Source organism: Pan paniscus, chromosome 18, assembly GCF_029289425.2.
Source record: "Pan paniscus chromosome 18, NHGRI_mPanPan1-v2.0_pri, whole genome shotgun sequence".
Lineage (NCBI taxonomy): Eukaryota > Metazoa > Chordata > Mammalia > Primates > Hominidae > Pan > Pan paniscus.
This window is the reverse complement of record NC_073267.2, coordinates 87,847,399-87,864,118: the sequence shown is the minus strand read 5'-3', so window position 1 is coordinate 87,864,118 and position 16,720 is coordinate 87,847,399. Positions and strand designations below refer to the sequence as shown.

Genomic DNA, 16,720 nt, shown 5'->3' with positions numbered 1-16,720 from the left:
TCTCATGAGAACTCACTCACTATCATGAGAACAGCATGAGGGTAACCGCCCCCATGATTCAATTATCTCCCACGGGCTCCCTCCCACAAGACAAGGGGATCATGGGAACTATAGTTCAAGATGAAATTTCGGTGGGGACACAACCATGTCCAAATACCATGACCTTAAGATTAGGGTTTCGACATAGGAATTTTGGGGGAAGACATAAACATTTAGTCCACAATACTCATTCTGATTTTTCAAAACTGTCACAAATCTACATTTAAGTAAAATATCCTGATTTTAGTATGCTGGCAAGTAGTCTGATAAAAAAAAAGAACAAAAATCCCACTATAGACCATTTTTGTGTGGTCCATATAAAAAACATCTGGAGGCCAGATCTAGGCTCCAGGCCACCAACCAGTTCTTACCTCTGTCCTAAAGGCTGATTGGGAAGCTTTACCCTTGAGCTTATGGAAATAAGCAAACACAAAAATGTCCACCTCCCTTAATCACTATCACATGACAATGGACTGCACACACAACGGCAGTCCCATAAGATTACAACACTGTATTTTTACTGAACCATTTCTATGTTTAGATACACAAATACTTAACACTGTGTTATGACTGCCTTAGGTTTGCAGCATAGAAGCACTGAGTTTGTGGTGGTCCATTATAGCAGCAACAGGACATTAATACACCTTCCCAATAATTAAGTAAACATGTAAGGAACATACAAGTGAGATGCAAACATGTGTACACTCGGGTAAGTCAATCACTAACAGCGTCGTGATGATGACACACCAACGAGACTAGCTTTCCCAAATCCCTCCCGGATCAGGCCAGCAGGAAATAAAAAAGAAACACTGGGCAAGTGGCGACGCTAAGCCTGGGAGGAAAAAGGCCCTCGTGCACACAGGCTGACAGCTCCCAAGTCAGCTTTTCAGGCTGAAAGGATGGTATCCCTTGCCAAAAATCTGACTCCACACGCTGACTGAGATGTTCCCCATATGGATCTACTACAGAGCTCTCTACCTTGTCAAACACTCAATCTAGTAACTGTACATGAACTTAAAATTGAAACTTCCTTTGCTAATAGATAAAGTTGTAACAGCATTTTTAATGCCATTTGGAATGCACTGATGATCTCTCAGCTGATAGAAGCTTCTCAAACCTAGCTGCTGAATTTAGAGGCCACAGCTGCCTTGCTGTACCACACAGCCACACAGTAAAATCAAAGGCAGTTGGAAGACATTATATTGCAAGATACAAAAAGTTATGAGAGTTCATCCTTATAGCCATTGGTGGCTGACACAGCGGAGTCTCTCCATTTGAAAGAGATTGATTATTTTCATTCTTTTGCTTTGTGTGATCACCAGGAAAAAGAGTTTCTATAATCAAGATGTGGCCGGCAATTGTGTTGATGTTATATAAGCAAGGAGCATCCCGTTTGTGTCTGAATCCCCAGTCAGCATCTAAATTCGTGCTGCACTGTGAACAGAAGTAAGGACCTGGGCAGGTGAAACTTAAGGCAAGCAGGAAGAAATCGCATCACCCAAGAACTCACAACATTTCCACCTGTATAATCTCAACACAACTGCAACCCACAGAAGTTTCTGCCTCTGCAGTTTCCCTTCTTATTGAATCAAGTTTCTGCTCCTGAATATCTGGCTAGAGTCAGAGCCTGTCAACTTTAAATGAGATCGCATCATTAAAATTTTAGTCATCACCACCCAGTCAATTGCATGACATGCAACGCTGTTACCGGACATCCGGTTCACTTCGTAAACCCTGAAGAAGATATTTGCAGAAACCTCTCCCCATATCCTAACAACAACAACAACAAAAGTCAAGAGCTCTTATTTTATTCTTTCCATTAAGGAATTCAATGACTGTCTTCCTCCATCTTCTTCCAACCCTAATCTTCCCTTTAGGAGTCTTTCTTCTATAACTGATTTTTCCCCAAACGCGAGCAACCTTATATTCATACACTATTGGAATTCTTCATTACAGCATTTCACATATTGTTTTACTTGATCTGTACAAAACATTACGTGACAGAGAAGTTATTATTCTCTTGAATTTACAAACGAGGAAATTAAGGCTCAAATGGTTAAGTGACTTGCCTTAAGTCACCCAAGTTAAGGACAATCTGTGTCAAATTACAGCTTTCTTCCTACCATGTCCAGTAGACGCCAATAAAACTGTCCTACCTTTTTAAGTGGCAATAAAACTATATTCAAACACTGACACTTTTTGGATATGATCAAAAAAATAGGACAGCAAAGTTGAGCATTTCTACTTAATACACCAGGCAGTCCTATAAACTATCACAAACTTGGGTGAACAAGTGTGCTAATGCAGAACTCTCAGTAAAAAAGATGTTACCGTGATGCATGGTATAACGGTTTTAAACAATAATAGTTTTCCTTCTCTCTTTCCCCCAAGTTTAATATATCCTTTTTTGTTCCTTGACTGTAACAAAAATAACCTTGTCTCAGTGGTTTTTTTTTTTTTTTTTCCATTTGATTATTCTTTTCTGGATGAAAGCTACTGACCTCCAACCAAAAAAATTCTAAAATGTTTTCCTTCATACCAAAGACAAGCCAATGTCTAAAGCAGTTATTTATACAGGTCATTTTAGGACAAATTCACAGAGATTATGGCAGCCTCTTGAGGATCTGGGAACCAGGAAGCTAGGAAAATACCAAACTAATTTCACTGGTAACTCGATCCTCTTGCCTCCCATTCCAGAAATGGCTACACGTTATTAAACGCCTGCGATGATGAGTAGACAATTCCCTGGGCACTCTGGAGTTCCCATCTTTAACAACTTTGCAAAGTAGGAGTACTGTCCATATTGCACAGAGGTGGAACAGGAGTTCTGAGAAGGAAAGTAACTTGCCCAGGTCATACAGATAGGAAGTGGTTATCCCAGGTTTCAAAACTAGGTCACGTCTGCTTCCAGAGTCAGTGTTCCTCTCCTACATCTTTCCAGATAGAAACTTGCTACCAATGAAGCTTGCCCTAACTGTCAGCGAAGCTATTTTCAGCAATGGTACAATTTCTCCACCTGAAAGCAGGCTCATCAAATGAGAGAATGCATAGAAAAGCTCTGAAGCGCTGTTACTGTCGTTAATAGAAGATCTAGGGGAAATTTGCATAACCAAAGTAATCAAATCTTGCCTACTGTGTCATCTTGGGACTCCACCACCACTGCAAAGCCAGCCAAGTTTAAGTTTTCTGGGGTATTCCCTCCTTAAATGCGGGTACCAAAGCAACAGTGCCTTTGATTTGAGTTGCAGCTGGCATAATAGACAAGATGTGTGCTTAAAAGATTTTAGTGAAGCAAACTGAGGAGTTAGGCCAATTTCTTTCTCTGTGAATTTCCTCTTGATCACAGGATTGAACAGGTACTTAAAGTAATAGAAACTTTATAAATTAACCTCTAAGGGACATTTTGAAAATTAAATTATAGCACATGAGGCAAGCAATCAATTAGTAATTGATACATATCCAATAGTCATGCATATAAGATGAAAGGGCAATTCGTTAAAAAACAAATGGCCAGACATAAGAAAAGCCTATCAATCTTGCTAATCATCAGAGATAGGCAAATTTAAGTGATATTTTTTAAAAATTCTAATTCTCAAGTTTGGCAAGGATGCTGGGTAAAGGAGCATTCAAATTGGTACAATCTTCCAGGGCAGTTTGACAAAACAAATCAAGATATTAAGGTCGGGGAGCAAATCACTTCATTCAGCAACTCCACCTCCACAAAATAAAACTATAGAAGAGTCACGGATGGGTACAAACATTTAATTATAAAATGTGCTTCTCCATTCCACAGCTATTAAAAAGCTGGAAACCACCCGAATGTACCACACTGGGAGAAGAGCTGGAACCACATAATGGAATACTATGCAGCCATTTAAGATGTGGAGTATTTAACAACACAGAAAGATAATCACAATTTAGAGTTAAATAGAAAAATCACGAAAGAAGGGAAAACATGCTTACAATCATACATGCTAAATATTAATAGTATACTTCTAACTGGTAAGAATTGGGGTTTTTTTTAATCTTTTATTCTTATTTTTATTTTTCTTTGCTTTCTAAATTTTCCATAAGGAATACATGTTAATCACAATAACCTTTAAAATAATTACTTATATTAAATGAGAAGGCACATCAAGCTAATCTAGCCTAACACCTGGCATATACAGGCGCTTGATGAATGCTACTTCCCATTCCCCCAGACTTATTCCTTAATGTTTGTTTTACAATCATAATACCAAAGAGGTTTTGGTAAAGAAAGCTTCAGCTTTTAAAAAAAATTTGATTTGGTAGAGATGGGTCTTGCTATGTTGCCCAGGCTGCTCTCGAACCCCTGAGCTCAAGCAAACCTCCTGCCTCAGCCTCCCAAAGGGCTGGGTTTACAGGCGTGAACCACCATGCCCACTCCTAAGCTTCAGCTTCCGAATCCAGGATCCAATGCAGTCTGGAAATGACATCTGCCTTGGCCCTCCCCGCAGATGCCACTCCCAGCACTTGACCGGGCACAGAGCGAGGCTTCACGGGTTTAAATAAATTGGTTGATTCCAAACTCAAGATTAACAAAATGAATGAGCTGCTTAGAAAGAGCTCATTCAGGAGTGTGCTGTTATTCCTCCCAACAGGATGGTGGCATGTACAGTGGAAGGGGCCCCAGGCACGGAGTCAATTACCCTTTGATCTATCCTGCAGGCACCCGCCGCCCAAGAGCTGTATGATCTCAAGCACGTTACCTCACCTCCCTTCTCTATCCTTTAGACATTATCACAAGACAGCTGTAAGCACGGTGCTGAGAATTAAATATGACAAGTACGGAATCTTCATAAATTTTAAAGGGCTATCAATGTAATACAATATGATAATCAATAAATATGAATCTGTAACAATTAAGTACATTTTAGAGGTAAGGGTGAAAATGAAAAACATTGTAATAGCTTTAACCAGTTTCCGTGCAACTACAGAAGAAATTTGATTCTGATTTTGTTCCTCTTTATACGAAATAAACTTTATACAAAAGGCTTAGCTCCGTTCATCTGGCTAGTTATCCTCCACCTAGGTAGAAATAGTAGAGACACTGAAATAGGTTTCCTCCCCGCCCCCATCTCTCTCTGTCTCTCGTTCAGGCGCACCATCTCAGATCTCCTCTTAGAGTCTAGTGAAGAAACCTTGTTTTGCTTTCAGAGAGCACCATATGACTATGGCTTCTAACATGAAGGCTCCAAAAATCACAAAAAGTAAAACCATCAAGCACAGCCTGGTGAGCAAATAACTCAAAGACTTAAAACAATTAGATTTAAACCTGGTCACACAATGCAACCCTTCCTATGTACCCCATTCAGTTAGGCTTGTGTAGACCAAGACCAGCACTTCATGAAATGTACTGTTATTTATGAAGCCAAAGGGAGATCACAAATTTAGGCAAGAAACTAAAAGCAAGCTATTGGAACCTGCTTTTTGATCCATCTACTGGTGCCTTAATTTAAGAGATCTTTCCAAGAAGGCCTCCTAGTGACCCCAACCTTATTTTGGAGAAGGCTGAGGATTCATATCTGCTCATGTATAGGCTACAAAAGTCCAAGGTCTGTGTCATACCAAATAGGCAACAGTCAAGGAGGTTTCAACTGTCAGCATCTTATTTATTATGAAGTCTATAATAATTCCCAGAATCGCCATCTAGTTTTAACAATTTATTAGATAAACAACGAACACACTCGTATATGAACAACCAAAATATCTTTACTCTGGTGAAATAGCTTTGCAATGTTACAAGTATATTCACAATGTTTTTCAGGCTCTTGCATTTTCAAAAGAGAAAAAGTTGCTGAGAAAAAAAATTATATAAATAAAAGTATATAATATAGCATATTCGTTTTTGTCCCCATTTAAAAATTTGAAAATAAGCAGTTTTGTAAAGCCAAAGTGTATTCCTTTCTGGGCCAAATTTCTATTTGACAGCTGAAATATGCGATTAATGGGCTGCCTCAAACCATAATTACACAGCCAAAACAAAAATTACCCTCCCTAAGATTGTACATGGAGAACACTGGCTATCTGCTTCACATTAAGTAGCTGGTTTAATATGATCCCTCTTACTTAAGAAACATATACTGTACTGAGCCCAAAAGGACACGTTTTCTTCTACAGCAAGAATGTATCATTAATAAACAATTACAATAAATTATGTAACACTGGGTAAGGCTTGTAGCAGGGGGCAAGGGACACTATATTCTTAGAAAAAAACATAGGGTTGCCGGGTGCAGTAGCTCACGCCTGTAATCGCAGCATTTTGGGAGGCCAAAACGGGTGGATCATGAGGTCAGGAGTTCAAGACCAGCCTGGCCAAGATGGTGAAACCCTGTCTCTACTAAAAATACAAAAATTAGCCAGACGTGTTGGCGGGTGCCTGGACTCCCAGCTACTCGAGAGGCTGAGGCAGAAGAATTGCTTCAACCCGGGAGGCGAAGGTTGCAGTGAGCCAAGATTGCGCCACTGCACTCCAGCCTGGGCAACAGAGGAAGACTTCAACTCAAAAAAAAAACAAAAACAAAAAAAAAAACAAAACAAAGAAAAAAACATAGGGTCACCAAGGCGTTCAAAATGAACCTTAAACAGAGGTATTAATACGTAAATATTACAATTTCCACTTAGGAAAAAAAAATCATATTATTGCTAGGCCAGCACACTCAAAAGCAATAATGTCATGAAAACACATGCCCTTGTGTGATTTGGCAGAACAGGCTGCTCCCTGAACACAATGGGCCTTTTTATTAACTGGATCCCTTCATCCCTGGCATTTTATACAAACAAAACAAAAGAGAGAGAAAAAGAAACAAACATGACACTAGTAACAGTCTTCAGTTTGAACTCCATCACAGAGAATTAGAAGACCTAAAAGATATGTTAGAAAAGTAAAAGACATTATTTAACCAAAATGAAAGCAAGACGGACTGAGAGGAACAGAACTATATTGCAATGCTGCCTCTTTTGTTTAATTATATCAAAGGGCAACAGAGCCCTCTAGTGGAAAAAAATAAAAATATATAAAGATGGTTCTGCTTTTAGATTAAAGAAAATATGTACAACACCCCCAGGCATGGTGGCTAGTGTCTGTAATCCCAGCACTTTGGGAGGCCAAGGTGGGCGGATCACTTGAGTTCAGGAGTTCAAGACCAGCTTGGCCAACATGGTGAATGCCTGTCTCTACGAAAAATACAAAAATTACCCGGACATAGTGGCTCACGCCTGTAATCCCAGCTATTCAGGAGGCTGAGGCAGGAGAATCACTTCAACCCAGGAGGCGGAGGTTGCAGTGAGCTGAGATCACGCCACTGCACTACAGCCTGGGTGACAGAGCAAGGCACCGTCTCAAAAAAAAAAAGAAAAAAATATGTAAAATAACATCTTCCATTACAATTTTTATTGTGCCACTCTATGATGTAAAAGCAAAAGATCAAATTATTTTAATTGGGTTTTAAGTAAAACAATTTCCAAGTTTTCAAGCTTTACATAACACTACAAAACCTCAAGTAGAACAAAAATCTATTATTAATTTTTTTAATTATGGGTTTGACCCACTTTGTCATTAAACAATAGTTTGTATGGCTCTCATTTGTTATGCTGACACCGTAAAAAAGTAATTAAAATCTAAACCTACATGCAGGCATGAAATTCAACTGATGACCTCACGTGACAAAAAGTTTCAGTTGAGATCTAATCAGGTTCACACCGACAGTACCCCCCCTTATCCTCGGGAGATGCGTTCCAAGACCCACAGTGATGCCTGAAAACTGGATAGTACCAAACCCTATGTATTCTATGCTTTCACCTATACATACATACCTAGGATACATTTTAATTTATAAATAAAGCACAGTAAGAGATCAACAATAATAAAATAGAACTATAACAATGTACTATATAAAAGTTATGTAAATGTGGTCTCTCACACTCTCTCTCTCTCAAAATTAGTATTTTCAGATGCCTGTTGACCTCAGGTAACTGACACCTCAAAAAGTGAAACATCGGCCAGGCACAGCGGTTCACACCTGTAATCCCAGCATTTGGGGAGGTTGAGGCAGGCAGATTGCCTAAGGTCAGGAGTTCAAGACCTGTATGGACAACATGGCAAAACCTTGTCTCTACTAAAAACATAAAATTAGCTGGGCGTGGTGGTGTGCACCTGTAATCCCAGCTACTCAGGAGGCTGAGACATGAGAATCACCAGGCCGTGGGAGACAAAGGTTGCAGTGAGCTGAGATCACGCCACTGTACTCCAGCCTGGGCAACAGAGTAATACTCTGACTCAAAAAAAAAAAAAACTGAAACACCACGGATAAGGGGGGACTACTTGTATACATGATTACAAATTCATTTTAAAAATATATATAACATACACACAGCCCTATTATAAGTATTTTACATGAGATTATCAAATTATGAGATGATGCTCATTAAAATGTTTTAAATTGGTCTCTTCCTTTAGGTATTTACTTCTCAAATACTTTGATCACGTGATTTCCATGTACACTCAATGTCCAATAATATCTCAGTGTAAAATGGTTAAGTCATAAGGTACTAATTCTCAATTTTTATATAATGTCATTTAAGGACTTTCTCTAATATTGTCAAGAATCTCCATAGTTTCTTAGAACAAAGTAACTTCAAAATAATTTTACTTACAATACCTGGGTATAATTTAGCATAAGATAATAGTAGGCACAAATGTTTTTAATTTAAAATGGAGTTCCAATGCCCAAAAGGTTATTTCGATTATTTCAGAATATTTTCCTTTCCTTAATGAGCACCAGGTTTTTAAAAAGATAAATGCCAAGATCCCACTAGTTTAAGTCTGGTCAACAATCAGAAAGGAAACTAATCAGGCATTTCAAGATCCCAAGTGCAATGATTTCATATGAGTGTGTTTTACCCATGAAAATGACTAAATGTAAGTTAGCTATGGCCCCAGATTTATGGGACCTTTTGGAATAACTGGAAAAAAAAAAAACCATCAATGGCATGCTTTAGCCTCAAAGGCAAAATTTAGTAACATTTAGGTATGGAAAAGAAAACAAAGAAGCAAAGGTGTAAAGGAAGCTGGCGTAGTCCATAATTGGGAAGTGTGGATTTAAAATCTTAGGAATGAATACCCTTCTCTACATGAAGAAAAAGTAATTTTCTTCTATTCACGTAGAACTGGTAGAATTTGCACAAGATATGAATTCATCGTAGTGACGATTTGTAGGATCAAAGAGTATGGCAACTACAGTTCACACTGTAATTTCAACACATGATTGAGAAACAAGACCCTAAGTTTTAAAAAGTAGGCTCTCTAAGCTAAGACAATCAATTTCAACATCACACTATAATTACATTTTGGGATTCCCTGCATGAAATTTTTATACCTTCATTTTGTTTCAAGGAAAACAAATTGAGGAGTGACCAATACCTTGAGCACGTACTTTTTATACCTCAAAATATATACATTTTGATATGTAAGTATGCATATATATAGGTCCATGTAATACACATTAGAGAGGTGATTTTGTGACATAAGTACCAATAGAAAATGCAAGTGTCAGTCCCAAAATATATTTCACTGGTATTTACCAATGTGGCCAGCTTGTATTTGTTTGCAGGAAAAAAAGTTTTGTTTCTGTTAATGGGTCCTTTGGCTCAAAAACTGAAACGAAGCTAGGCTATTCTAACTTTAAACTTACAACACACATGATGCAGCCCAGCGTTCTAAAGGTTCACAAGGTGAAAGAAACTTCATCTGGACCAAACTCTGAAAAAAATTTTAAAAATCAAGTTTTAGCCACTGCTGGTTTAGGACTGAAAGTTAAGAAGTTTTATCATCATTACCACAGAAGAGTAGACTGAAAATATCTAATTTGTTCATACTTGCTAATAGCATCTGGGCACAGTGGCTCACACCAGTCATCTCAGTACTTTGGGAGGCTAAGGTGGGAGGATCACTTGAACCCAGGAGTTTGAGACCAACACCTGGGCAACACAGTGAGACCCCATCTCAAACATTAAAAAAAAAAAAAAATTTAATGGATGTCTCACAAACCCTGGATGTCACTCCTTAAATATGATAATAAATCTGTCTGCTTACAGAAAATAATTTGCATGCGCTCCAACAAACATCTAGCTAATTAAGACAATGAAGAGTAGGTGGTCCCACATTTAGGCATCCAACTAATCCCTCATTAGAAGGATCCTGCCTTTGATGAGCAACATGTCAGCCTGCAGGTAGCAGGGGGCAGCATTTTATACTAAAGTATTTATATGCATAGCCAAATTAGCTGACTGATAGGCTGTGTCTAAAAACGAAGCAGGGACCTTCCTCAATGCGAAATTCCCTCGCCTAAAAAAATTCCCTTTCCTAACACTTCCCAACATTTGCATGTAATGTTCACCGTGCTGAAGGCATTTCCATTGCTTTTACCAAATCAGAGCCATCAAGCTGCTAACTCCAAAGAGCCGTAAAACACCTGGCCCTTCCTGCTCAGTCTATGTTGAACACAAACAGAAATGAATTCCTCCCTTGTCTCTACTGGTTAGCATTCAGGACTGCGGGGTTCCGGGCCTCTTGATCTCCTAGCGGAAGCTTTGGGTGAAGAGATGGCTTCCCCCTGGATACTGAGATGCTGATCTCCACAGAGAGAGGTCCACAAGCTACAGCTTTCAATCTACAAAGTTCTTCAGGTTCAGAAAGCTGGTTAAACAAAGGTCAAGGAGAGAAGAGTGTTAGTTTCTGAGGAGGCAACATACTAATCCTTGCAGCTGCCTAAAAAAAAGGGGGGGTTTCAGGCAACATCCCCAACAGTTACATACAATGTGCTGCCACAGTCTTCCTGGGGCCTGGGGCATTCCATTTGCCTAAATTTCATCTAAGCTGTGGCTAATTTAGAGAATGTTAGGGTGATATCACTTTGAATGAACTGGAGTATCTAACATAGCAGTCGGCACTTTTTTCTGGGAAAGGCCAAAGAGTAAATATTTACAGTTTTGCGAGCTAGATGATCTCTGCCACAACTGGGCGACTCTTCTGGTAACATGCAAACGGCCATATTATTTTGGGATAACTGAATATACACAAACAGTAGTTCAACATTATAGGAATGGGAATAAATAGGCATGGCTGTGTTCCAAAAAAAATTCTACTTACAAAATCAGGCAGTGGGTCAGAGTTAGCCCAGAGATGGCAGTTTGTTCATCTCCAATCCAGACAGCTGAATCCAGTCAGCAGCAGTAATACCTGCCTATAAACCTTAATTATAAAACCTAGGACTTCATGAACCCACAATGCTTTATTCTGACATTTCCTCCAAATCCTTTTATCTGTCAGAATCCCTGATTTTTTTTAGATGAATTAAGAATCCCTCCAATTGCCTTAGTAATATCAGTATCAAAAACTCAAAATACAGCTCCGTATCACTTACAGCTGCAGAGAGGAAAATGATGACAAGACAGAGTTTGCTTAGAGGCCACTTCAAAGGGGGCATGGCTCTAGTGCAACCCTAAAGTCTATCAAGGGAGGGATGTCCCCTTCTTTATCAGTAAGATCCTCACCAATGGCAATTCCAACAAAGCAGCGTAATGTGGGGCATTAAAAAAAAAAAGAAAGAAAGAAAGAAAGAAAGAACCACTGGAAATACTAGATTTGCAAATCGGCTTTTGTAAGGCAAATTAGATATCTATGTTTTTATTGTGGAGTCACCACTTTCAAAATAAATCCTGTTATGTTATGTTTCAGTCCACCCCGCCTTAGAGAAAACGGACATTCACAGGGTTAAAGATTTCACGGTTTATCCAAAGAAAACAGGCTCCCTTGAGTGGCCAAAGGAAAGGGAACACCAACACCATTAAAGCTTAGATAGAATATGACTCCTGAATGCCCCAGAAGTCTTGGAAGTAAAGATGCCCAATTCACTCACTCGGCATTCAGCTATTTCATTTTTAAATGAGCGGAACTAAAGTAGTGATAGCAATTTATAAATTGACATGTTTCATAGCTTAGTAGAAGGACTTTATCTAGAAGCCACAGCCTACTTGGGCAAGGACACTTTCTAAGGCAGCCACGCAGGATATAAAAGCTAACTTAGCAAAGCCATGTGCCTATCTGCAGCCTCTTCCTTTCTTCAGACCTGATACCACTGCTGCAGAGTGAAAGTGATTTGTGAGTTTTTGATTGCCTGGAACTTGCAGTACGATATTATTTCAAAAATTCAGAATAAAAATCTTCACCAATCGCCTAGACGTATGCTTCCCAAGAGTGGAGGGGAATGGGGTGAGGTGACAGTGTTAAAGGCCATTCCTGCGGAAGGTGACAGCTGGGGAAAGAGCTGTGGGCACTTGAATAGGAAAGGCTGGTCTCCCTAAGACCTTGTGCGACATCTGTGCCATCCTGAGCGTTACAATTTGCCACAACCTCCAACTGGACCGCAGACACCTCCTGCAGTGTCCGCAAAATGAATTATAGGTATCAGGAAGGAAGAGTCTTAGGGGGAAGTGGGAGCTGTGAAGAGGCACAAAGAGTTTCTGGCTTTACTCCAACATGTGAGGGCCATTCTCAGCAACCACAAATTTATTCTCAATGCTTCAGAATCTCCTCCTCTCCATCAAGACTTATGTATCTAACTAGATATCACCCTTTTAATATTCTGAACCAACTCTATCAGTCCTGGATTACAATGTCGCAGGTCTGCTGTTGCAAATCTTTGAAAGAGCATTAGCTCTATTCAAGAGCCTGCTATCTAATGTCACATGGAGCAGTTCGAACACTTAACACAAAAAACAATCAGTAGTCACATACCTTACTCATTAGAGAAAAAGAGTCTAGCTAGAAGATTAAGAGAATAAGATCTTTAAAGTTTCTGGTTAACTTGTTAAATTGTTAAAAAAACATTTTTAAGCACTTAAGTCCTTTTTTCTTAATTATTCCACAATTGTATGGGTCCATGCATTCACTTTAACAGTACTTAATATGATCAACAAAATGTATTCTTCTTAGATTGGGGATCCAGCCATTGTTTTAAATATGACGCCATCAGTTTTGACTTCAATGACAATTATATAAAATTTACTCCAATGCAGAAGTTCAGACAAGTGGATTGAACATATTTGGAGCCCAGGATGAGGTATGAGAGTTGATTTGAAATAAAATCCTTTCAATTCTTAAAAAAAAATTCCCATTTGCTTCTTTACCTTCATAGGCAAGTACAGTAAAAAAATTCTCCACTCGGATGGCAACCTGGTAGATTTCACACCTTGTACAACACAATAATTGACCCTTCAACAATGTATTTTTACCTCCTGTGCCTCCCTAATCATGCTAGAAAATATTTCTGCAGCTTCAAGGAATTGTTCAAAATTAAGAAAGAAGTGCAGATGGTTAATGGGTACAAAAAAGATAGAAAGAATAAGACCTACTATTTGATAGCACAACAAGTTGACTATAGTTAATAATAACTTAATTGTACATTTTAAAATATCTAAAAGGGTATAACTGAATTGTTTATCACTCAAAGGATAAATTCTTGAGGGGATGGATACCCCATTCTCCATGATGTGACTATTTCACATTGCATCCCTGTATCAAAACATCTCATGAACCCCATAAATATAAACACCTTTATATACCCACAAAAAATAAAAATAAAAACAAAATTAGGAAAGAGAAACAAATGAGTAGAGGAGGGCATCAAGGGGGCCGTGTGGGGGCTGCGGGGGACCAAAAGGACAGAGATAACTTGACAGAAGACAGCCAAATGCAACGTTTCATATGTCGACAAATCTGAAGATGCATATCTAAACTCAAAGCAGGTGGTTCTCACTGATTCAGATACTTATGTAAATAGATCAAAGCAAAAGCAGAATAAAATCCTATGAAGAGTTATGGTTTGCTCCCGCCTTGCTCCTGTCTCCTTAACGGCCCATCATATTGAAGCAAGGATACCCTCTTGAGCCATCTACCCATGATAGTCCCTGTGGGTAAACATTGGCAATTAAGAGGTGAAGACAGGAACTCATTCTCCAATTTTATAGAGAAATAAGATCCTGTGCCCAAAAGAAAATGATATGCTCAGTGACCAGTCGAAACCTGTAGTATCCTTTGTTCCAAAGACATAATACCTTGTTGTTCCCCGTATTCTATTACCAATCAATTTTGGTTTGAATAACCCAGGTAATTGGAATATGCCCATACACCATGCAGACCAGGTCAAAAACTCTTAGACGGAGCCTGTTGTCTCTCATCCCTGAATACCAAAATAGCCACAGTCTTTTGCTGAGTGTTCAGCTTTCAGAGACTTCAAGGTCAGCCCCTACACAGGCTTCCATGACAACATTAGGATTTAAAAAGAGGTAGTGATGTTAATGAAACGATAGCTGAAAAGGATAAAAGTCATGTTTAAATCAGAGAACCACTAAACAAAATTCCATTATAGCTAGATCTAAGTGGATCTCATTATAGCAGTCCCAAAGATAAATAACTAAGTGAAGAGCCTACCTATTCCTGAATTAGCTCCAGTGACCACAACCACTTTGCCAGTGAAATCCCGGCCCTGGAGAATTTCCATGGCAGTGGTGCTGCCGTCGTATCTTTGCCGGGTGGTTGGCTTGGTCGGATTATCATCCACAGTAAACGCCAGTCTTGGGTCCAAGTAGGTGGTTCTTTTATTTATATGGCTGCCCAAAAGAGAAAGCAGTGAACCCACAGCAATGAACACAGGCATTTATAAATATAAGACAACCTTATACTTTAGGCAAACCCCATTTTTCATAGACCAAAATGCTTATTCCTTAAACCTGAAAGAACTGGGGCCCACTGAATCTATTTTCTGGCCTCCAGAAGGATCACATTTGTGCCAAAAAAAGATAGTCATCGACTCCTTTCCTTCAGAACTGCCTATAACATACGCTGTAACATACAATAACTATTGCCATGTATCCTTAGATCTCAAAAAAGGCTTCTTGAGAAGGTTTTGGGCTTTTATCTAATTCATGTAAATGTAGCTATAAGATCTGTCAGCCACCCTTTTCAGTAGATTTCAATTAAATCTCTTAGCCCTGTGCAAGGGCCTAAAGACGTAGAGAAGTAGAAAACTCAAAATGATAAAGTCTTAGTTGTAAATAAGAAACCTGCCAACTAACAAAATTCTAACGATTTTCATTTTAAGACTCTGCACTCATACGTCCTACGAGCACTCATTTTGATTTGGAATTGATCTAAATCTTGTAGAAATGGTATTAAAATATACTGGAGGCTGGGCACAGTGGCTCACGCCTGTAATCTCTGCAATTTGGGAGGCCAAGGCAAGAGGACCACTTGAGCCCAGGAGTTCAAGACCAGCCTGGACAACATAGTTAGACCTCATCTCTGCAAACACTAAACAAAATTTCGAGTGTGATAGCACATGCCTGTAGTCGCAGCTACTTGGGAGGCTGAGGTAGGAGGATGATCACGTGAGCCTAAGAGATCAAAGCTGCAGTGAGCCATGATTGTGCCACTGCACTCTAGCCTGGGTGACAGACCAAGACCCTGGTTAACCATTAAAAAAGAAAAAAAAAAGAAAAAAAAAAAGGCACATATGGATGAAAAGAGTACTCCTTATAATAGAATTTACTTTTTATATCTTAAATGTATTCTTGGGATATGAGATAAAGACCTCAGAATATCTTAAAAACTATTAAGAAGCCTCTAAATATAGATAAGATTTCATATTTTAAAAGTATGTGTGTGTAAAATTACAGTTTAAAATATATACTCATCTCCCTATAAGTACCAAGACTCAAGAGTAATAATCCAACCTTTATTCTAATTATTACCATCCTCATCCTCATTCGACTTATAACATCCTTAATTTGTGACTCCAATATTATACACACACAACAGAGCAGTTCTATGCTAGACTGGCTCAAACTGGCTTACAAGAGCCAAACGTGACTATCTCTTCCCAATTCCTCACTTCACCTTGGCAGCATGAAATCAGCTATGGCCAAAGTATTTATACTGTGAAAACAAACAGTGGCTTTTTTCCCCCTGAAGACCTGGTGCTAAACATTTACCAGCACACCACTGCAACAGGCTCAGAAAAGTGACAACTAGCCAGGGGAGCCAATTTCCAGGTTCCCCCCAAAGCCCTTGCTTACTCCTCTAGATTAGACCAGGAGCTGGCCAAATCTGGCCCACTGCCTGTTTTTGTAAATAAAGTTTTATTGGAACACAACAATGCCCATCACTTGTATATTGTGTATAGCTGCTTTAGCACTACAAAGGCAGAGTTGAATCATTGCAACAGAAACCATATGCCCCGCAAATCCTAAAACATGTTATCTAGCCCTTTACAGACAAAGTAGACAGCCCCTGCTCTAGACGGGTGGCTCTCAAGCTAGGGAGCATCAGGATCCCCTGGAGGACTTATTAGAGTGCAGATTAGCAGCCCCACCCCAGTGCTGATTCAGTAGGTCTGGGGTGGGGGCCTGGGAATGTACATTTTTATAGAATTCCCAGGTGATATTAATGCTGCTGGTCCAGGAACCATGCCTGAGAACTGCTGCTCTTGGTTGATTAATACCCATTTCAGGGAGTAACTTTCCAAGCGTGAATGCAAAGGCAAAGACTGCACAGGAGAAAATTGATTTGACTACATAAAAAATTTAAGAAATTCAGTCAGGT

The 16,720-nt window shown here is 39.2% G+C and overlaps 1 protein-coding gene across 1 annotated transcript in view; it reads right to left on the bottom strand.

Moving 5' to 3' along the window:
* WWOX (WW domain containing oxidoreductase) overlaps positions 1-16,720 on the bottom strand; it is a 1,111,113-nt gene that overhangs the window by 1,080,836 nt on the left and 13,557 nt on the right. The window contains exon 4 of the mRNA XM_008974373.4: positions 14,552-14,730. Within this exon, the coding sequence (XP_008972621.1) occupies positions 14,552-14,730 (179 nt within the window). The remainder of the gene's footprint in view (positions 1-14,551; positions 14,731-16,720) is intronic.